General features: G+C 44.0%; 1 protein-coding gene across 1 annotated transcript in view; it reads right to left on the bottom strand.

Moving 5' to 3' along the window:
* LOC144782335 (contactin-4-like) overlaps positions 1-23,676 on the bottom strand; it is a 964,244-nt gene that overhangs the window by 374,234 nt on the left and 566,334 nt on the right. The window contains exon 7 of the mRNA XM_078661655.1: positions 2,203-2,298. Within this exon, the coding sequence (XP_078517781.1) occupies positions 2,203-2,298 (96 nt within the window). The remainder of the gene's footprint in view (positions 1-2,202; positions 2,299-23,676) is intronic.

Here is a 23,676-nt window from a genome sequence, read left to right as displayed (position 1 = left end):
AAATACTTGCAAAGTTAACTCTACCAAGTCGCTCCCGGATGGACCCTGGAGAGCGTGTTACCATCACTGCTTGGAAGGGGCTGATGACCCTCTGTTGCTACTGGGTGAACATTTTATGGCATTCATCATGGCTGCGTGTACCCAATATTTTCATGTCGTGATCCTCTGTCATTGCTGGATGGACCCTATTGGGATTCATTCTGGCAGCCTGTAACTAGTGCTTGGCGATGGGCTACTCCGCTATTAATGCTAGGTGGACTCTGAAGAGGGTTTACCTGACAGTCTGTAACCAGTGCATGCCATGGATGACTCCTAATGCTCCTGAAACCTAAGGACATTTTCACCTGCCTGCCTCTAAACAATGGATGCCATAGACTGACTCTCTGCTGCTCCTGAGAGGGTATTAGCAAGCAGAGTCTGGAACAATTCTGGCATTGCTAATTCTGAAAGACTGATGAAGGAATGTTATTTGTGGGAGCTACATTAGGCCATAACCTCAACAATTTATGAGCCTGATTCCCAAAGGTAGACGTACACTTTTGTGTAAGTTGACATTATTGTTTGGTATTCCCAAACTACAAGTTTATTTTACTAGTAGTAATTTTATGACTGCGGTGACTTCATACTTGTGGCAGGGACTCCGCTCATAAAAAGATTGGCCTGTCCTATCTTTTTATGTTCGGAGTACTCTATCCCGACTACCGCGTACTGTAGAAGCACCATCCATTACCATAGTAACATACTAATGTAAAATAATGAAGTAATAAAGAAATAATCTTCAATAATACATTTTCTTGGGTATTTCAGCAGTTTGTAGAAATCACATCTATTTATGCTCCAGCCAAAACATCTTTTGCACAGCTCACTTTTACAAGGCTTTCATTTTGCATTAAAATTCACCAGAAATTATTGTCTTAAAATAGCTTCACAAAATCGATGGATCACGCAACCACAACACTAATAAAGCACCATGCTTTCAAAATTGTTGAATAATAAATCCATTCATCCCTAAGTAGGCTCATCATACTTAACACATTTGGCACATCAGTCCCATTTGCAATATATTGGACGATTTCCTGATCATTTTCACAATTGCTTGATCATCATTCTAGTTTTGCTTGAATTTCAATCATGTGTTTTGGGGACTAACATCAAGTTCCCATACGCATTCACTCAAACTGCCCTTGATAAGGCATGGCCATGGCATAACCTTGACGGTGAAGTAGAGAAGAACACAGGAGAATGCAATAGCGCCTTATCTTGGACAACATTGACTGAGCCAAAGCCATTTTACTGAAACTTGCATGGAGGAACATTTGAAGAGACAGCCCGCACTGGTCCAAGAGGATAGAGAGAAAAAAGGTCCAGGGTGGAGCTCGAAGCGCACCTGCATCACCTGAATACTGGGGGGCTGCGAATATCCTGGAGACACCTAAGTACTGGAAATGCTCTTAAGCCACCACTGCCCCTGTTCACATGCTGTAGAGCCTGATGGTGTGCACTGGAGTCCATGTCCTGGCCATCGACAGGGCTTGTAATGCAGATAGGTTGCTAGAGCTCATTTTACGTGCAAAGAGCATGTGTTTCCTGATTTCAGTCTCTACTCCAGGAATATTAAGGAGCTTTTATTGTGTTGGCCTGTCTAAGTAAACGCAAACGTGGAATCCCTGGAACCAAAATGTGTCCTGACTTACAGTTCCTGAGTTATTGTATTTACCTGCTGTGATGCCACCAAACTATAAAATAAGAGTCCACCACTCTGGGTGGGCACTACCCTACCCATTGGGTGCCCGAGGCCCTGTGGCTGCCCCTTGACACTGAAATTCTGGACCACAAATGGACAGTCATAAGCTCTTGTAGCTTTAAGGCCACTACATGGAGGGCAGTGATATTGCCTACAATATCCAATACATTGACCCAACCACACCTCATGAAGTTAGTATATAATAGCTTTTCTTGTGAGGGATGTAAACTTGTAGCTAAGAACAGTAAAGATAAATTATCCTTACAATGTGAGGTTAGGTGATTTGGCGGATACAACATTATTGTGACGTGATATAACCCGTGCAATAAAGTGAAAATGTTTCACACAGTGGCTGCATGTGGGGGCGTAAACGTTGGGGAAGGAAGGGATGAGTTAGGGAGGATTATTGCTCTGCACCCCACCAGGTATACATGAAGAAAAGTAGAAAGAAAACTCACCTCCAGAATGAGGTGGGGGTCCACAGAGTAGTACCATGCCCTGCCCCTCCCGCACTGACACTATGCTCCGAGTCCTGGTCACAAAGTTTTCAAGATCTGGAAATGAAAAAATACATTGTTTCATGAAGACCCAGTGGTCCTTTAGAACATAACATCATAAGCATCACAGTAAATGAAGATCCTGCATCTGCTACAATGCTGGCAAGAAACTTGTATCAGTGCCTATCAGGATTGAAAGCCATGGCGATGGTGCAGAGGAAAACAAAGACCTTTAACACTTCACCAAATTCAGTGCAGCTCACGATTTCAGTAGGGTCAAATACAAAGGGATGTACGTTAGTACAACGCGATCTTTTAGATCGCGGTACTTTACAACGCTGCCTTTACAACGCAAGTCGTTACAACGACTTGCGTTGGTGTGCGTGGATTGTGGATTATTATAATTTTATATTCTACCACCAGCCCACGTAACAGTAGGGAAGGTGTTGGAATATAAAATTACAATATTCCTTATACAACAGCGCCATCTAGCGCAAGTCGTAGTAACGACTTGCGTTGTAATGGCACCGTTGTAAAGGTACTGCGGTGTAAACACTGTGTTGTAAACGATGTTCCCCAATACAAAGATATCAAAGTTTGATTAGGACCTGTGGTGCAATGCATAGTGGCATAGCAATGATGCCACAAGCTGCAATACAATCAAGGGAAATTGACCTCCTTACACCACAGTAGGCTAATAAATGAACAACAAAACTGGGCTGCAATCATCCTCTCAACCCCAGACGTCAGTGCCACTGCACATGCTGCACTAATGAATGATAACTTCTCCTCCTTTTCTAGAATAGTTGAGAGTAAGGCTCAGGAGCAGTTTAGAAGTGCTGGCTGCTTGTCTGGACAGAGTTGCATGGCTGTGTGTTAGAAGCCTGTGATCTCACATAGAAAAATGTCTTGTGGTTTGAAACCCGAGGTTTGCAAAAACACTGGGGCAGATTTACTAAGCCCTTCCATTCCCATTGCATCATACAAGGCAACGCAAGGGCTTACGTGATATTTACTGAGCCACGCAAAGCCACCTTGTGTGGTTTAGTAAATCTAGAGTAACACAAGGCAGGGAAGTTTGCTGAGTTGTGTTACCCTGGGCTGGATAGACATTCCACGGGTGGAGCGTGGGTGTTCCCACGCATTCCACCCATGGATTCTGGCGCTTTCTCAGATTTACTAAGACTAGTAAACCTGGGAATGAGTCAAAAAGGTGCACCATCCTAACAGAGGTGTAATGAGAAGAAGTATATGTATTTATCCTTGTTAATACCTCTTTCTACATATGCTACATTCTACGGGACACATAGAAAGAGGAAAATGCCACTAAGGATAGTTTTTTGCGAGATGGTGTCCCTGTAACACTGGTACCCTTGCACCATGGCTCATGGGTCCTGCATTGACGCTAAGCAGCACATGCTGCACCAACGCAGAGAGAGAGCAGCATTGTGCCATAATTTAGTAAATATGATGCATTCCTTCTCCATCCATTTAAACCAGCTCAGTAAGTTGTTTTGCTTTTCTGCGTTGTTCCAAATATTAGTACATCTTGACCAGTGTTTGAGACCAAAAACCATCTTGCTACAATGTATCAAAGGCCTTTTTACTAGGTTTTCTATCTCACACAAAGATTTTGTGACTAACTACAAACGGCAAAATGGAGGAAGCATCCCTATCAGTGGCGGCACCTCCGCTTAGGCGGAGGAGCGTCACCCCACTGTACTGCAGCAGTGAAATAAGGGAAAAATTAAATGATAACTCAAGGTTATTATTGTTGCATTTTCTTCCTTCTGCTGCAGCTTTAGGGGTGGGACAGGGCTAATCTGGTGACAGAGGAGCAGGGGGAGGAGTGGTGGCACACTGTAAGTGCGCATTAATGTTTGGCCAGCCGTCTTGGTCCGGCCAAACAGTCATGCATCTTTTGCATGTGCTCCACCCAGGCTGCATTATAGCCTGAGTGGAGAACACGCCCAGGCTCACATTCCCTGGCTGAGCGCCGAACCACGGATGCCTCCTGTTCAGTTCCGGCCGGAAGAGATGATGGATGGATGACAGAGGAGAGACGCGGCGAGGAGGTAAGTTATTTTTCCTTTTTTACAGATACCTTCCTAAAGTAAAATGTGTATATTTCTGTATTACTTATTTTAAAGTTACTTAAAGTTAAGTATAGAATTAATTTAAATTAATTTCATCATTAAAAAAAAATGTGATATTTATTTTTACATTTAAAGATTATTAAAATAATTTAAAAAAATCATATGTATTTATTCCTATGCATATTTCTATACATTAAATTAAATGCTTAAACAGTTTCTAAAAAGTCAAAAGAAATTCAAATATTTTAACATTATTTGCTATGGAGTTTCATTTTGAGACCATGCCTTCATTATTTATTATGGGTGGGTGTTGCTGTACCTGTAGTTTTTTTTTGTAATATCTCTTTATTGCATGCAGTCGCAATCCAATCAGTACATACAATAGTAACCATGTGTACAGACAGATGGAATGATCGTTTAAGCACATAATGGTTAAGCATATCGTCGTTAGATTGCACATTATCAGCATACTACAATACGATAGTACAGTTTTGCATTTTGATATTTTCACATAACAAGAAAGTAAAAGTGAAATCATAGTGTAACTAAAGGAAAAGTGGTCACATCCGCATGAAAAGGAGGTTCTAAACGGTAACATTGCGAGCACAGTCAAACATGCCAGTCGGCACAAAGTTGAGAGATTCTCATCGGAGAGCAATTTGAGGACGGCATACCAAATCGTACATGCGTGGACCAGGCGATAAGCAAACGCAACATTTGAGATTCAGGAGTCCCGAGGTAAGAAAGGCAACACACAGCGCGGCAACAGAAAAACATCTAGCCAGCCGTCAGGGCGGCATAGTTCATGTCTTGGCGATATATGCTGAATACCCACCAAGTCAATCCACCCCTGTCGGGACAAAGGAGTTATCTGATTGGGATTGCGCTCCCTGTGTTAGTTTCGCAAGGTATGCTCGGAACGGCCCCCATATATCCAGAGGTCTGGAGGCGCTCGGAACCATCTCAGAGTATTCAGCGCTGTTGGCGTTACAGTACGCCATGCTACGGAGCCAGGCGCAGGCTGTAGGGGCGTGCCTAGCACACCAAAGCAGCGCCACTTCGCGCTTCGCTAAAAGGAAGCCGAGGGATGCTAGTTTTCTAAGCTTACGCGGGAAGTTAGCGACATAACCAAGCAACGCAATTTCGGGGGTAGGAGGTAGGTCCATGCCCAAGATTAACCCTAAAACCTGGTGTATATGTAGCCAAAACGTGTGTAGCTTTGGGCAAGTCCAAGAAAGATGAGCAAAATGAGCCTGGGGGCCATTGCATTTTGGGCAGTTGTGCGGTTTGCTGGGGTCTATTCGGTGGGCAAGTGCGGGAGTATGGTACATTCTCCTAAGGAACTTAAAATGTATTAGTTTGTGTCTGGTGTTGATGGAAACATCCCTAGTGGTGGCACAACAGGCTGCCCACTGATCATCCGTGATAGTGGTACCCAGGTCGGCCTCCCAAGCAGCGCGCACCTTGGTGTCAAGTGAGGGAACCGAGGCCATGCACAGCCTATATAACTTGGATACTGCATGAGCCCCTGTTTGGTTCTGTATTATGAAGGTAAGTGCAGTGGATTCTTCAGGGGGGAGCGGGAACGAAGGGAATTCGGCCCTAAGCATGGAGCGAAGTCTGGTCAGCGTGAATGAGTCCATGAAAGATCTGTCAGTGAAACGGTGGTCTTCTGTGAGGGAAAAGGCGTGGCCATCCGGGAAAAAGTCCCCTACAATGTGTAGTTGATATTTGGACAACGTGCGTTGCACCACTGAATCACCGGTGATAGGGAGCCAGTGGGGGTTGGGCAATGGCAGAGCAGGGGAATAGAGTTTCTCGAGGAGTAAGAGGCGTCTAAGTTTATCCCAGGCCCAACAAGTAGTGGACAAAGGCTGTATATCCTGTGGGTCTCGAGGGAGTCCCCTAGGAAGGACAGAAGAGAGGGCCACTGGGAGCGCCAGGTCCGCCTCCGGTCTCAAATGCGGAATCCTGGCATCAGGGTGAAACCAAGGGTAGGCGTATGAGCACTGTGTGGCCAAGTAATATAGAAAAGATTCAGGCACGCCAAAGCCGCCACGTTCATACGGGAGTGTCAAAGTATGCCAAGAGACTCGAGGGTTTCTGCCTCCCCATATCAGGCGCAAAAGAGCGGAGCGAAGTTGGGAAAAGAAAATCTTGGTTAGGGGGATCGGGATATTGTTGAATAAATATAAGAACCGGGGGAGGACAATCATTTTTACGATGGCAATCCGCCCAGCCATAGAAAGCGGTAGGCGGATCCAACGCTCCGTATTGTCTTCCAAAAAATCGAGGGCATGGCCGTAATTCAATCGGACAATGGACACCATGTCGAGATGAACGTGGACTCCCAAATATTTCACCGAGTCCTCGCTCCATTCCAATGGGAACGAGCAGTTCCATTGGGCTGTACCTGTAGTTGGCCTTGTGTAGTGTTTGACTTACTTCAGGTCTCAGCTAGAGAAGATTTATGACTGTGCTTGGGTTATTTTGATTGTAGTAACTTTAGAAATGCAGTTAGTGAATAGAAATGGGTTTCTTCTTTTGTCAAGTCCACCCCGCCACTAAGGGCCCTGGCACTATCATACAACAATGACAGCCAAGTCGGCCTCCATGCTCAATCTTATCTCAATTGCACAATCAGGAAAGCTTGCATGACCCAAATTCTGTAAGTAAGGATGTTGGCTTACACATTAAAGACTTCAACCCCAACTGGCCAATGCTTTCCAAGATAGTCAACTGCAGACTTTGTGGCTACAAATCTGAAACCTTTTTACATCTACGTTGCAGTTTTCTGATGTTGCTCGAGCCCCGGCGAACACTATTAAAGCCACTTTTTTTAACCCATGGCATAAGAACATGCAACAACGCAATTAACTGGATTTTTAGTACCATGGTTCCCCTTGAATTGGCAATAATAGGCACATTTTTCAAAGCCGTGCAGGACCTTCTTAAAAACACACAACCAAGCAAGGAGATGTTTTTGGATTGACACTTCTTAGTTTTTGCACCTCGGACATAAGCATAGAAATGTTTGACTTCCTTGCACTTTAGTTTTAATTCCTGTCATGTATTCACTCTATTTTGTGGTTGATTTAAAAAAAAAAAAAAGTAACTTCTTGTATAAAAAATTGAAACCAGCTTTCTCATAACAGATTTTAAATAGTCAAACACCCTAAATTTAAATAAAACTGTCTGCATACCTTGAATGTTAAGTTTGGGCACCAAGTGCCAGCTACTGCACGGACCCATCATTCTCCTTTTTTCTCAGCCTAATAGGCCTTTTAAATGTTTTATATTGTTTTGGTTTTAAGTAATCTACACAATACACTTTGTTGACTGCTTCTTCTTTTGTGGGTGGGTGCATAACCTCCCTAACACGCTTTTTAGCCCTCCTTTAATCTCTTTTTATTGCTCCCTAAAGACTCCTATTTGTAGTATGTATTGTATTCCCCATTTTCCAACCACTCCTCTGTCCTTCCCACAGTTACCACAAAAGCATAGTTTTTTTACTCAGCTCGTGGGAGATTTGTGTCTCATTTCTCCTACTGAGGTGTTTGATCTGTATCACTTTAAATAATTACTGCTTGGGTGCTTTAGGGCACGTGGATCACATTTAAGGAGTGGTCATAGACATTATTTTCTCACACCTGATTTCCTGTAATGGGGCTGGACATGTCATGATTGGACACATGTTCAGTGACATTTCGCAATTCACAATGAGGTACGTAAATTACGGTGAGAGCTTCACATGTATCCCTCTAGCCAATGGGCCGTGATCAGGATGAGGGAAAAGTAAGAGATGGGTTCAACATAAGCAATGCACCTGGCTACTTTCAACTCACTTTTCTTTTAAAAGGAGCCTTATTCATGTTTTCCTTCCTCTCTTTTAGGTTTGATTTGACAGCACAGCTGTCTGCAAGGCATATTGTTCCAGTTTTAAAAAAAATAATAAGAATGTGCTTTGGCTACAACATAGGAAACGTTATCTTTCAGCTCATGCTATTGGCTATTTGGTGTATCATCCTGTCTTCCAGAGGTGCCCCCATTGGAAAAGAAGAGGGACTATTTTACAGCTGAAAAATACATCATGCGGGTTGTCACATTTTTGTTATCACCTATATCCTTTCTATGTTGAGAGTAAACCCTTTTTTGCTATTTTCTCCCCAGCACTGTCAAAGAGAATAGAACAGGCTGTATTGTGATACATTCCATTTGTGCATTCAATATGCAAATAGCATTTGTGAATGCTTGTGTTTACATGGGTTGGCACTCTAAAGCTAGAATTATTCATCAAGGTTGGCTAGGCAATTATGCAACAGAATTAAAGAGTTGTTTGTATTTCAACACGGTCACTTGGTAGTTGTCCATATGATTAGATGGATTGATGGTGGAAAACAGTAATTTCATTATGCACCTGTGGGGTACAGCATTCTGGTTTCCCACACTTGTACTTTCCCCCTGCCATGTGAAAATACATATTGAATACAACAACTTACAAACTGCATTACAATTGTTGAGAATTCAGCAATCGCATACACTCTCATTGCATTATCATTGGATCCCCGGGATTCTTCAATGCTCCATACATACTTAATCACATTTAATCCTACAATCATTTACTATCTCAAACAAATGTTTTACAATAGTGTACATAAGAGAACCTTTTTCTTAAAATACAAAAATAATTTTTGCCTTAAAACGTAGTAATTTTCAACATCATTATTTTCATGAAACTATTGCACCCCTCAATTATCCTCAGCGTATTTAGCCAAGAACAGCAAAAGCCAGCAAGGTCGGTGGCATTTCGTCCATAATTACTTACCTTATTCTTCCAAGTGTAGAGGCAATAAGTAATATATAGTGTGCCTACTAAGTTCATCTTACGTACTCTCCACAAAGATTCCAACTTAAATGTACTAATAATGGCACATCCCCTTCTTTGGGGAACCAGTGGCTTGACAATGACAAGTTATTGTAATCTATGCATAATCCCTGGTATTTATTGCGTTTTATGATACATTCTTTACCATCAACAAAGCGATTTACCTCTGAACCGGCCTATCTAAATGTCAGCAATTTGGTCTCCAGAAGTTGTGAAAGTGCTCTCTGTTAGCCTAACTGAAATAATATCGAAGTGATCTAAGTTATCTATACAAATTTGCGAGGACACAGGGGCATATTACCAAGGGCCATTATCGCCGCTAATGCGGCGATAATTTTATCGCCCTATTACCAAGCTGTCGCTAACACCAGTTAGCGACAGCTTGTAGGCGATAGCGGGCATTTAGGGGCCCACTTTGCATGTCAGCGATAATTATCGCTAATGACATGCAAAGTGGGTGTGCCAAAATGTCAGCGACTGAAAACAGTCGCTGCAATCGCTATCGCCTATGATCAACACAGGCGTAGTTTTGGAAATATTCGCGCTAAGCGCGAATATCTCCAAAAACTAACGCCTGCCCTGACTAGTTCTTAGCCATGATATCCAATGAGAGGTGGATAACATGGCTAATGCCTGAATGTCGCTGTATTGACAGCGATATTCACGCATTTCGCCTGTTTTTTATCGTTCCTGAGATAAACCTTGATAATAGCAAGGTATCTCAGCGATAGAAACAGGTGAAGGGCGGCAATAGAAATATTCCCGCTAAGCCAACACAGCGAAAATTATCGCTAGTTGTTGGTAATATACCCCACTATTTTTTAGCCTAGTTTGGTCAAACATATCGACACATCTTTGCCCAACTCAAATAACACCATGGACTTTAATGTAATCAAATATTCAAGCTATTACTAAAATTTCCTACACACCTCTATAAATGTCGCTAACATGAATACCGCTATTGTTGGCACATCCCAAGCAAGAAGTTTTTTCCAGAGAATCTTTCTGCTCAATGAACTCTTATTACTGCACATCACTACCTCTCCAAAGCTCCTTCCTCCTAACTTGTTGCAGCAACATCATGGTCAAGGTAGCTACTGAGCTTGAGACATTTCTGTAGTATTACATCATGAATATTTGCTATCAGGAGCAAGGCTTTGAGGAGGGAAGTGGATTAGGGCTGGGTGGCAGAGATCTGTTACTGGGCAGACACTATCATTCCTTGGCTAGGATGGGGTGGTTTTATGGACTGTTGTCATTGGGTTGAAGTTCTACTTCTAGACCACTGAAGCAGGGGTCTTTGCTCATCCTCTGAAGATCTCCCAACATCTGAACCTGCTTTAAATGCAGATTCAAGAGGGGGGCAGTGCTGCTGCCATATTAAACAAATCCACCTCCCAGCCTGAAACTCGTGTGCGGAGTCGACTGAATAATGCATGGCTTCAATCGTGTTACAGGCGCGTGGTGGCGGGGCCGAGCAATGCTGAGCTGGATGCGCCCAGCCCGTCACTGACAAATCTCATGCAATTATCGACTCTTCATTTACTCTCCTCCATGTATTACTTAATATTCTGCAGAGCGTGACACCGCGGCCTGCAGACGAAGCTCAGTGGTGGAGGAAATTACAGCTCTCTCCTAGTATGAAGGATGATATCATTCGCGGGGAGGATCCAGGCTGGAACCTTTCGGATGTAACAACCATCTCCTGTCACTTCCCTTCCCATGCAGACAACTTTCTGTGCTTCCTTACTCATGCAGTCATGAATGTGGGTGTGCATGTGGCAATGAGATCTTTGCTCTGCTTCCGCTGAGGGAAGACTGTATACCTCCTGCCAGAGCTTATTATGGAAATATGTGTAATGTCTTCCCAACGCAAGGTAACTCAAGGTAACGCTATGGAGTGAGTTGTGTTACTAAGTTTATTTTTTACTAAGCCAATCAAAGTCACACAAAATTAAATCGGGCGACAAAAAAAAGGTGACACAACCAAGATGCAAAGTCTTAGTAAATCGGGGCCTCACATCTCAGTTTACTATTATGTTACTACAAGTTTAAATATGGTAGTCATATACTAGGTGGATTAGGGTACTAATACAATCAGCGGTGGTAGGCACAGATCGGGGGTGGTGGGCGGCGTGAATGGGGGGTAAAGCGGGAATGAAAAAAGAAAAAACTTACCTTCTCGCCACTCCCTGGCAGCGTCTCTTCTCCTTAGTCCCTCGCTCCGACTGGAACAGGAAGCACACCCAGGCTCTTCATAGACAATCACAATGCTACAATGCAGCGTTGTGATTGGTCGGCACTCTGACAGACAGTGGGAGCCTGGGCATGTTCTCCACCAAGCCGCAATACAGCCTGGGTGGAGAACATACACAGTGAGCATGAATGTTTGGCCAGCCCAAGATGGCCAGCCAAACATTCATGCGCACTTACGAAGTGTGCTCACCACTCCCCCTTCTCCTGTCGTCAGAGTAGCCCTGCCCTGCAAAGCTACCGCTGCAGTAACAAATAAAATCATAATAACGTTGAGATAATATCATTTTATTTTTCCTATATTTCACTGCTAAAAAGCAGTGAGGCAATGCTCCTCCGCCTTAGTGGAGGAGCCGCCACTGAATGCAATCCTGCATGTTGCCCCTGGAAAAATAAACTTGCAGGCAAATATGTGGGTGTATTTAAAGGGACTTCTTTGCAGACCAAGCAAGCAGTCTTGAGGACTCACCAGCATCCAAGTGGGACCCTGTTTCATGACTGCATGACCAGTGTGATGTGGGTGCAGCAGCGGCTGCCTGTTATCAATCTTGCTGCCGCAAGTAGAACAGCTTTTAAGTGAGCTAGTCAAACCCATTGAGTAAGGAGTTTCTACAAACCAGTCTTGACAGAACCAGGGCATGAACTAATGAGTTGTACCCTATTCAGGGATGAACCATTGGTCGCTTGTGAGCATGCAGAACAGATACTGTGTTCCATTAGCCATGATGTTAATAGGCAAGTACATAATTAGGCTGTATTACCCCCCCAGGAGTTTTGTCACCTCAGATGGTTATGACTGCCTTGCCATCCTCTTGCACATATGAGGTCAGTGAAGCTAAATTTGAAAGCTGAGATGCAGCTTGTCATCTAAACAGAAGTAGCTCGTGGCAAAATTTGAATAAGGCTAGTGAAACACATGTAATTCCCAAATTTTGCACTATCTGAAATCTCTCAAACTTTTTTGTTGCATATTTTCATACACCTTTCACCCACAAAAAGTGGTTTGGGCTGAAGCATTTTCTGCTCGAAACAGTCCTTTGTCAGTATCTTGGTTGACTTAAAAAAATGTTTATGAAAAACTCTGGCAAAGCACGTTCCATTGCAAAATAATACTTTTGTAAAAATTTTCAAGAAACGTTGCTGAATTTCAGAGTGATAATTTACGCAGTTTCACACAGCCCATTATTTCAGGACATGACTGTGGGGCATGCTTTCTGTGTTGAACCTGTTCTGTGTCTAAAAAGGAATACATCTGCTGCTACCTCCCAAGCTGAAACTGCTCTGCATCCTTGAGGGATGCTCTCAGTGCTTCTCTCTGTACTATGCTGCATCTATCTCTCTGTGAGGGGGACCTGTGCAGCTGCTGTCACAGTGGTACATCTTGAGGGTCACAACTAGGTTCCTCTACTGCTGCCCATGTTTCATCATCATGCATCTCTGTCCAAGCTGTACCTGCGTGGCATGTGTGAAGAAGGTGAGCTGTGCTGATATATGTGCTAAATATGTCTCTATGTCAGGGAAGCTTGTTCTGCTGCTGTACACATTGTGGGGCATATTTACAAGCTCAGAATGCCACAGGAGCGTCTTTTTTTCTGTCGCTTCGGTGGCATTGCTCTCAACCCAGTATTTGCAAGGTGGTGTTAAGGTATTTAATGTGGCTTAAAGCCCCCTTGTAAATATGCCCCTTACCGCAGCAATCTGCTGCGGCAAAGGCGCGAACAATGGGTGTTGCTGTTGTGTTCCGCTGCAACACCTATTACTTTTTAATATATATTTTTTATAACATACTTTATTGAATTTTCATGGTACATACTGGGCTGTGGCCCTCTGTTTACATTTTGCAGGCATAATAAATCAGGAGTACCGATAGTAACACCTACTGCTTTTTGACACCGCCCCATATTTACAAGTTATTGGACAGGACCAAAAATAAAACCAGGAAATACATGGTCATAAACAGATGTTGCGGGGAGAAATGTTTTATTTCTCCTCGTTTGTTGCTCTTTCCATGTGTGCTGCATTCTGCAGCACACGTAGAAACAGCAAATCACCTGTAAAGATTGTTTATGTGCAGGACCATAAACAATCACCCCTGCAGCACAGACACACTTGCAACATGGCGCAAGTGTGCCTGCGCTGGAGCTAGGCAGTATCATTAGTGCCAGTGCTAGGGTAAATGCAGGTGTTTGCCATATTTTTGTAAATACTGTGCATCCCTGCAGTAAAAAACATGTTGGAGCACGTCATTAGCAATTTTGGGGTAACAACATGCTCCTACATTTTTTTGTAAATAGCCCCCTACGATTGGTCTGTGGAAGAGGGAATCTTGACCACCTGCTGTACACTCTGTGTCTGGTCTTTAGACAGGGGAGCTTGACCCACTGTTGTACACACAGTGCTTGATTAAAAAAGGGCCTCCACACTTGTGGGGGAGAACCTGCAGTCGTGGGGGAGTCTTTGCACTCGGCTGGAATATCCGCAACGAGAATTCTAATTGTGGAGATTCTGTCCCAACTTCGGGGCCTCCGCCACAGGTGCAGATGCTCTTTGTGAATCAGCCCTCTGTGTCTGGTAGGTAGAGCAGGGGAACTTGACCTGCTGGTTTACACATTGTGTGTGTTTGGTAGAACAGGGAAGCTTAACCTGCTGGTTTACACATTGTGTGTGTTTGGTAGAACAGGGAAGCTTGACCTGCTGCTGTACACATTGTATGTGGTTGGTAGAACAAGGAAGCTTTACCTCCTTCTGTACACATTGTGTGGTCTGTAGATCAGGGCTGCTGCTGTACACAATATGTCTGGTCTGTAAAACAGGGCAGTGTACTCTGCTGCTGTACACATTGTGTGTGGTCTGTAGACCAGGGATGCTTGACCTCCTGCTGTACACATTGTGTCTGGTCTGTAGAACAGAGACGCTTGACCTGCTGCTGTACACACTGTGTGTGGTCTGTAGAACAGGGAAGATTGACCTGCTGCTGTACATAGTGTGTCTGGTCTGTAGAACAGGGAAGCTTGACCTGCTGCTGTACATTATATGTCTAGTCTGCAAGACAGGGAAGCTTGACCTCCTGCTGTACATGTTGTGTCTGGTCTGCAGGACAGGGAAGCTTGACCTCCTGCTGTACACATTGTGTGTGGTCGGTAGAGCAGGGAAGCTTGACCTCCTGCTGTACACAGTGTGTGTGGTCCGTAGAACAGGAAAGCTTGACCTGCTGGCGTACACTATATGTCTGGTCTGTGGACCAGGGATTCTTGACCTCCTGCTGTACACATTGTGTCTGGTCGGTAGAACAGGGAAGCTTGACCTCCTGCTGTACACATTGTGTGTGGTCGGTAGAACAGGGAAGCTTGTCCTCCTGCTGTACACATTGTGTCTGGTCTGCAGAACATGGAAGCTTGACCTGCTGGTGTACACTATATGTCTAGTCTGTAGAACAGGGAAGCTTGTCCTCCTGCTGTACACATTGTGTCTGGTCTGCAGAACATGGAAGCTTGACCTGCTGGTGTACACTATATGTCTAGTCTGTAGAACAGGGAAGCTTGACCTCCTGCTGTACACATTGTGTCTGGTCGGTAGAACAGGGAAGCTTGACCTGCTGGTGTACACATTGTATGTTGTCGGTAGAACAAAGAAGCTTGACCTGCTGTTGTACACAGTGTGTGCGTGGTCTGTTCACTCTGTGAGAGTGTAGGAGATTAATACCAGGAAACCACCATGGAAGTTCTTGTTATCTACGGCTGTGAATTATTTTGATTATTATGCGTGTTATATTTGTGGAGCCCACTGTTACCCTTCTTTAGTGGGAGAGGAGTTTGAGGATGTGAATAAATAACATTTGGACTTGAAACATTGGTGTAATTCTTACCTGCTGGGCCACATCCAGCACCTTTATGTCTGTGAAGGAAGCTCACCCTGCCTCTGCCTAGTGCCTGCTCTGAATGTGAGACCCCGCCCCTTGCATTTCCCATGATGCACCTGACCTGCAGACAGGAAGGCGCGTGCAGTATATTCCTCTGACCTTCTGAATATCACACATTGACACCATGTCAAGAGCAGTGAATGATACACTCATTTTTCCGCACAGAGGTCAATACCCGCTGCTGCTGGTGACACATTTGTCACTCACTTCACTCTGGAAGTTGATTTGTTGACTTCGAAGATAATCCAGAGGATTTGTAGTTCATCCTTATGATATTGTACATTAATCAAATGTAGTCCAACAGGACTTGTTTAATGATGGAATATCAATAAGAAGGGCCCCTCAGGGGCAGGTACTGCTGCTTGCTTCAATTCAGGTACATTTGATTTAATAGTTCTTGCTCTGCATAGCTCCTTGATGAGAAAATAGACATTTTTGTAGGAAGGCGGGAAATTGTGAAATGTTGTGAAAATTATGCTAAATTACATGAAAAGTTGCAAAATTAAATTTTCAGCATCCCCCATGATAACTGAATGTAACATCAGACCTCACATTCAAAGCTACGCGAGACACGAGGAAGCTGATAGGTTTGAGGAGAAATTGTTATCCACGAGACCTGCTCTATGCAGTCTACTGCTGAAAAAATTGTGCGAAAATGCTGCAGCTGTGAAATGTGCAAAATGTTGCAAATTTTGCAGCATAACAAAACATTTTTCACAAGCCTAGTTGTTTCTTATTACATTACTGGAGTAAGATGTATGAGCATTTCTTCCTTCAGAAGCCATTGTGGTAGGAAGAACAATTATTAATCCTTCCCTATCTGGTGCAGAAATACCTAACATTTTATCCTCTGTCTGCCTCTTGAGCAGGGAAGATAAGCATTTCTTCCATCACACATCTCTTGCGTAGGGAGAATAGTGCCTTCCATCTCTGGGGTATGGAACATGGGGGCATATTTACAAGGACGGCGTTAAAATTATCGCCGCTTTAGCGGCAGAAAACTGCCGCTAAAGCGGCGATAATTGGTTGATAATAGGTTCTTGAGAATTCCAGAGAATTCCAATAGAAGCCCATGTTCTGGTGTAAACTTGGGCTTCTATTGGAATTCTCTGGACTTCTCAAGAGCCTATTATCAAGCCCATATTCGTCGCTTTAGCGGCAGTTTCCTGCCGTTAAAGCGGCGATAATTTTAACTCCGTCCTTGTAAATATGCCCCATGGTGAGTTACTCCTTTTATGATTTCAGAGGCAGAAAGATTCAGCAGTTCCCCCTTCTCCCAACTCTTGGGCAGGGAGAATGGACATGTATTCCTACTTCCATTAGCAGGAGACTGGCCAGTCCTTACCTGAAATTCTGAGGTAAAGAGGATTTTCAAATATTTCTTTATCCTTCTCTATAGTATCAGGACCATAACAAATTCCTTCTTTCATGTATGAAGCAAGGTGAATGGGAGGTTATGCCATCATAATTCACTAAAGACTGCCTAGGACCAAAAAGGGTACTGCCACCACTGCTTACTTATAACACTACACATACATATGGTAAACCATCAACAACTCAACAACCTCCCACATTCTGTACTTGATAGCAACAGAGCCTTGTCAGTCAGTAGGTGTTAGAAATGGGGGCCTCTCGTTGGCAATGGTTTGCACCTCTGTCAAAGTAGGGACCCTTGCTTTAACATTGATGGTCAGCGATGACGATTAGGACTTGCATTTGTGCCTTAAATAGAGCGATTACTAGTATTACTACTAGTATAGTGCCGACAATTACGCATTCACATACTATTTTTCCCTGTTTCCCTTCGGAATTTGGTTGTTGGAACTCTGGTTAGTTGTTGCACCTGTGGGGCCTTGTCAAAATGGAAATCAACTTCTGGAACCTACACATCTACAAGATGAGGGAACTAACAGTATTTTGCAAGGAGAGGGGGCTACCTGTGAAGAGGAGATCCACAAGGCAGGATCTTGAGGCAGCCCTGCATAGCTATGAGGTACCCAGTGCAAGCGGATGGGACATTATGTGGTTGTTAAGAGAGAGAAAAAGATCTGTGTTTTTGCTTCCTTAGAGAATACAAAAAGTTTTAGCAGAAGAGGTTTGTTATTAGTACTCTGCGATAAGAACAGTGTGAAATATTGGACGACAAAGAGCCCTGAATCAATTTATGGTGGTCATGTTCCTTGCTTTCAGTAGGGACTCTTTTCTAATGTACATTCAGAGAACCAATGTTAAATGTCCTTAAGACTGGAATACTCTGTGCACTCAATGGTGCAGAACTTGGAAATGGTTTACAAAAAAACCTTTATTAATTTTGGATTTTTTAAAACTCGGGAGCAGCAGATACAGGGTATAGATGGCCTTCGTATGTTGTGTATGTGTAAGGTTATTCCCTCTTGCGTACCCAGGGGAGAGAATATTTGTATTTGCTATATTACACAGTGCTTTGTCCTATGTGAAATTACAGTTTATTTACTTTTATTTTTTATTTAAACATTTTTATTTCATCAAAACCAAGGATACATACATTTTAAAACCTACGAGAAAATGTTTAATCATTTATCCTACCTGCCTTCTTCCCCACCCCCACCCTGAAATTGGATCCAAACACTGACAAAAGAAACACAATAGGTGAATAGAAAGTAAAAAAAAAAAAGTCATAGGGTCGCATATCACCTGTAAAGAAGGGCAGAAATAGAATAGCCCAGGCTACAAGCAATAGCCCGGTTTGGTAGAACAGCCAGTGTATCTACAGTTATGATATTCTTACTCTGCCTGAAGCCCTTCTAACCACTGCTTGATTGGGGCCCAGATTTCCCTGACCCTTTTCCTGGCCTTATTACCCCTGCTAGGCTATCCAATCCCTATTTCACCGGGTCTATTAGTTTTAGGTATATGTGATCTGGAAATCCAATGGGGACACCAGATATTCTTATTCATAGCTATGAGTATTCTTAGACTCAGCTTGGCCACAGCATGGCTGGATACAGAACCACCCACCGGACAGCAGTGGCTGGGGAGATTATTAGCCATATATCGATCTGAAATAGCTGTTTATGAACGCAGGGGAAATTACAGTTTTATATTGATAAACTCTGGACCTGGAACATCAGGAATTGATTCTTTGTTTCACACCTAGTGCAGGGAGCAGGTCAACTATTCATTCACTTCACTCCAAACTAGAGGCATTGGCAACCTTGGTGTATTGGGATGCAAAGTGCTGCATAGCAGTGACCTGCAAGAACTCAGGGTTGCTCTTGTTCCTCTCAGGGACTGCCTAACCCCATAGGAGCTGGAAGTCGAGGTGTGGGGGGTGCTGAATGACCCCCAATTGAACCATAGTGGAGTTCAGACGGCAAATGAGCAATAAGGATACCTTTACATTTGGTTTTTATCTTGTCAAATTTGCTATGCTTTCAAAGACAGAAGTCAAGCTTCAGGCTATGTCTTCTGCCACATTTTTGCTTATTCTTTCAACATGGAAATTGACGTTTACTTTTTTGTCACTGACTGCAAAGTGAAAGGATTTTGTAAAATGAACTGTCAGTCTTGCGGGTGTGAGAGCAAATTTTGTAGGAAGTTGTTTTTTTGAAATACACATCAAAATATAAATTCCTATAAATTAACTATACACATATTTTAAAATATATCATCAGTTAGAAAAGCATAAATGTTGCACTTTTTTTGTAATTCTTAACACCTTGACAGCTGTGCAAATTCCGAAGTGGTGCTGGCATTCTAATCAGTGGGCGGGGTTTGGACGGCCCCCGGCTGTCCTCCGCACATGCCCACTGTCACGTGGGACGTCTTGGGACAGTCCGCAGCATCGACGGGGTTAAGTGTGATGGAGACAAATATTTAATAAGATCAAAACAAATCAAGATACTTTATTTGGCGCAAATGGCAGCTATTTTCAATGGCGATTGAGTTGTCTGTAAATTACAGTGTGCTACCACACCATGCTGTAGTTATATACTCATGTGCAGTAGCGGCTGACGATCAATTAAACTTGCGGGTCGAACATAGGTGGCTAGCTTAAAATAAATAAAAGAATCACCTGCCTCTGTCCTTGGGGCCCGCAGCTTCTCCCTCGTCAGTGGCTCCAAATCCCTTCTTCCAATCAAGGCGCTACTCTCATGGTGCACAGGCAGAGATGGAAGAATTACCCAGATTGGCGCAGTAGACTGGTTCCAAGCTCACTGAGGCACTGGGGGTCTCTGTTTGCACTCCACCTGGCTGTCTTAGATAGCTGGGTGGACAGCGGCAGCTCCTCCGCTAAGGCGGAAGAGTTTCGCCCTACTGCTCTAAGAGCATTGCAAAGGAAAAATTAAAATGATAAAACTGAACTTACTATGTTCTCCAGTGGCTGTATTGCACAGCCTGGGTGGAAAACATGCACAGCCTCCCACTCCCTAACTGAGCACCGAACCACGGCGCTCAGACCAATCACAACACTGCTGTCCTGCCAGTGACAGCAGCGTTGTGGTTGGTTAGGGAGTCTGAAACCCTGGGTGCTTCCTGTTTCCTGCGTGGGATGGAGGACAGGCGACGGCTGGTGACTGGCAAGCAGTAGGTAAGTCTTCTTTTTTATTTTTTATTATTTTCTAACCCCCCAGCACCATTCCCTACCAGTCGCCACTGTAGGTGGAGAGGTTTACTCTTTGCATGTCAGGCTGGCCGTCACAAGACGGCTGGCCAAAGTGACCTGTGCAGAGTAAACTGGTGGAGTGACCATCACTGCCCTGCTGCCAGTCAGCAGGGACCCGCCCCCAAACATGGCTCCGGCTGGGGAAATGGAAAAAAATGGTAATAAATTAATTTTATTCGCATTTTATTTTTTACCTTTTGCAGTGCTGCCAGCACGGGATTGATGCTTATCTGCCCTAATAGAGGGGCCACCGCTGCTCATGTGCTTCAAAATGCCCCACCAGCTACACACCACAACCTTACCAATCTCTTGCTGAATGGGAATGGCTCTAGTGCTACACTGGTTCTTTGTGTAACACATAGCAAGTGCTCAACTCACTGTGTTTTATTACTGAGGATTTAGGCTTGCAAAGAGGGGTGCTGACATGTATTCTTAATTATATGTTTAATCGATGATCAGTCTTCTGTAAAAGGGTGGGATGGTTCAAGGAGGCGCACTAGGGAAGGAGAGAGGAAAGGATAGTGTCATAAGAAGGTGACGCGAATAAGAAATCAAAGGAGGGATGGAAGGTGGAATAAAGGAAGAGAGGTTAGGGTGGACAGTAAATTAACCCCTTCGATGCTGATGACGGCCCCCAGCCGTCATGCATCACGGTGCTCGTGTGCTGATGACAGCTGGGGGCCGTCATGAACCCGCCCACTTCGAAAAACGCTGCACAGGCGCAGAATCGCGGCCGCGCCCAAGGGGTTAAGAGAATATAGCAGATAGGAAGATAATAAGGAGGTAAAGAGAGGAACCAAGGAAAACAATGAAGGGGTAGATAAGAAAGATGTAGACGGTGTAGGTATCAAGCGAATTGGAGGGGGGTCATTATTACGGAATGATGGGCTTAAACTCCATAACTGCCTGCAGATGGGAATTTTAAGCCATTTTATTGCTACAGACAAAAGGCAGTAGATTTGTTCCAGCTATTCTGAAAGTTAATGATGTTAGGTCGTGCCTCTCGCATGCTGAAAAGAAGCCAAACATTTTACATAATGTGCATAACTGCAGAGCTGAAGACGGCTGTGAATAACAATGAAGGTACTCATGGCTTGTGAGGGGGATGGAGCTGACATGCTGCCTCTGGCACTGGACACAGAGACTGGTGCACCCAGAGCATGAATACGCATCACCGCGGGGGTGCATTGTACAGGAGATGCTACAAATGGATCCTCGACTCGGTGGCGTAACAAAGGACCCCACAGCCCCCGCAGTGCAAGGGGGCCCCCTCAGCACAGAACCCTGGCCTGAGAGCTTCCAAGTGAGTCCGGAGGGGGGCCCTCCATGTACTTTGCATGGGGGCTCCCTCAAGTTTCGTTACACCACTGGCTCGACTAGGCCCCTCCTTCAATATGTCACTGCCCGTCACTAAACATGTTCATGGTATCAGCCACTCACACAGGCTTTGTTTATAGTTCAAGACCGAGAACCTCAGACTCCTGGGCAGGGAACCCAGGGCATGGATCACACATTTCCCTGTGTGGTAAAGACTTCCTATTGACATGTACAATCAATATTTAACACAACAAATTCTGTGTGTTTTACCTTTTTACTTGCCTTTATCCTGAGGAAATTTAACACGCATGATCTGCCACAGTCTATCATGAGAAAACCGTAAGTTTCTGATAATTATCACACAACTGGTAATTCTGATCTCTGTGCAAACTGAATTTCACCAAGAACATGTCCCGATTATGGTTGGCTCAGGAAAGGGTGGGATATTTATTGCACATATTATATACCAACACCACAGGAATCTGTATTTACCTAGTATGGTAAATAACAGCAGTTACCTGCACAGATCACAGCTAATGTGCCCTACTCTTGTTTCTAAGCTGGCTAATTACCACCCCAATGGAATTATTAGTGATGTGAGAACACAGCATTGCCAATATTTTCACCCCTGGATATTTTGAATACTAAATGCATGTGGAACGGGACAAAATGTTGCCAACAGAGCTAGGACCAGCATCTGCCACCCATGCTAAGAACCTCGGGATCGTCACTGACAACACACCTGACATGACCGTCAAAGTCAATGCTGTCACTGCTTCATGCTTGCATAACCTAAAGATGATGAGGAGGATTTTCAAATGTCCCAATTAGCACCCAGAAAACTGTCAGACGTCTTTGCGACAAGCAAACTCGACTACGAGAACACCCTCTATGCCAGGATCAACAAAAAAACTCCCCAAAAGCTGCAGGTCATTCAGCACTCATTGGCCAGAATCACTCTAACTTCCCACTTGGGAATCACATCACACCACACCTAAAGGAGCTCACTGGCTACCCATTCATATACAAGAACAATTCAAACTCTTCACCCACACTTCCAAGGTCCTATACCAGACTGGCCCAGCATACCATAACAATAACATGTCCTTTCACAAACCTTCCAGACTCCTCCACTCATTCGGACTCCTACTTGCACACGTCCCACGCATTAGGAAAACAAGATCTACCATCAAACCTTCTCCTACAGTGCTCCTGAAGCGTGAAATGACCTGCCACTGCACATAAGTGACTCCTCCTCATTACTTGAATTCTGCAAGAAGCTGGAGACCTAGCTTTTTGAGTAGTTCCACTAGGCCCACGGTTTGGCTACAATCACACCTGCTCAGCACAGGCTACCCTCGCAGCTGATAGTGACTTCTACAGATCTGCATAGCATAACATAACGTAACAAAACATGCAGAAGTCACGGGCAAAACTGTCTCCCACATGTTATTTCACATTTCTAAGGGACATTCTGGTAATTGCCCCAAATTCAGCAATATCAATATGATATTTCCACCTCAATTATAATCGTCCAGTAAGGACCCAATCATGAACTAATTCTTAATTCTTGTTTGGCTGGTAGTGGGAGTTACCAGACAAATCCATGTACATTTCATCTACTGAACGCTGGCAAAATATGCGGGGAGATATAGTTCAAAAGTAGCAAACCACATGTGGAAATAAGAGCGGAAATACTTTTTCTCATGTGTGATTCAGCGTTTCTTGGGGGTGTGGGGGGATTTTGTAGTTGCTCGGTAATACCACAGCCAGGAAACTCCAATACCAGTGGTATCGTTGCTTGTGAGTGGGGGAATACAGATGCAATATTCCCACAGTTGCAACCCGTTGTGGTTTCCACTTTAGTTTCTAACAATACAAAATTATAAAATACAATGGGGCATATGTACAAGCCCCTATTGCCATGGGAATGTCACATTTTGTGACGTTCGCCTGGCAATAGGACCTTGCCTTATGTACAAGGCAGCGTTAAGCCACTTAACGTGGATTAACGCTGCCTTGTACATAAGGCCCCCTTTCACGCTATGGTTAGCGTGAAAGGGGTGGGCAGTGGGTGTTGTGGTGGCGTTCCACCGCAACACCCATTCATTTTGACGCTGCCCCCTATGCACAAGGGTGGCGTACATGGGAGGCAGCAGCAAAATTAAGACCAGGTAAAAACTGGTCTTAAGATGGCGAAACGAGGAGAAATATATTATTTCTCCTCGTGTTTGCTTTTTTTTGGTTTTTTCTGCCTTGTGCAGCACACATGGAAAAAGCAAAATGCCATGGTTTGTTCATGTACAGGAAGGTGTCCCTT

This window comes from Lissotriton helveticus, chromosome 9 (assembly GCF_964261635.1).
Source record: "Lissotriton helveticus chromosome 9, aLisHel1.1, whole genome shotgun sequence".
Classification (NCBI taxonomy): Eukaryota; Metazoa; Chordata; class Amphibia; order Caudata; family Salamandridae; genus Lissotriton; species Lissotriton helveticus.
Note: the sequence above shows the minus strand (reverse complement) of the source record. Positions and strands in the feature narration are given on the sequence as shown.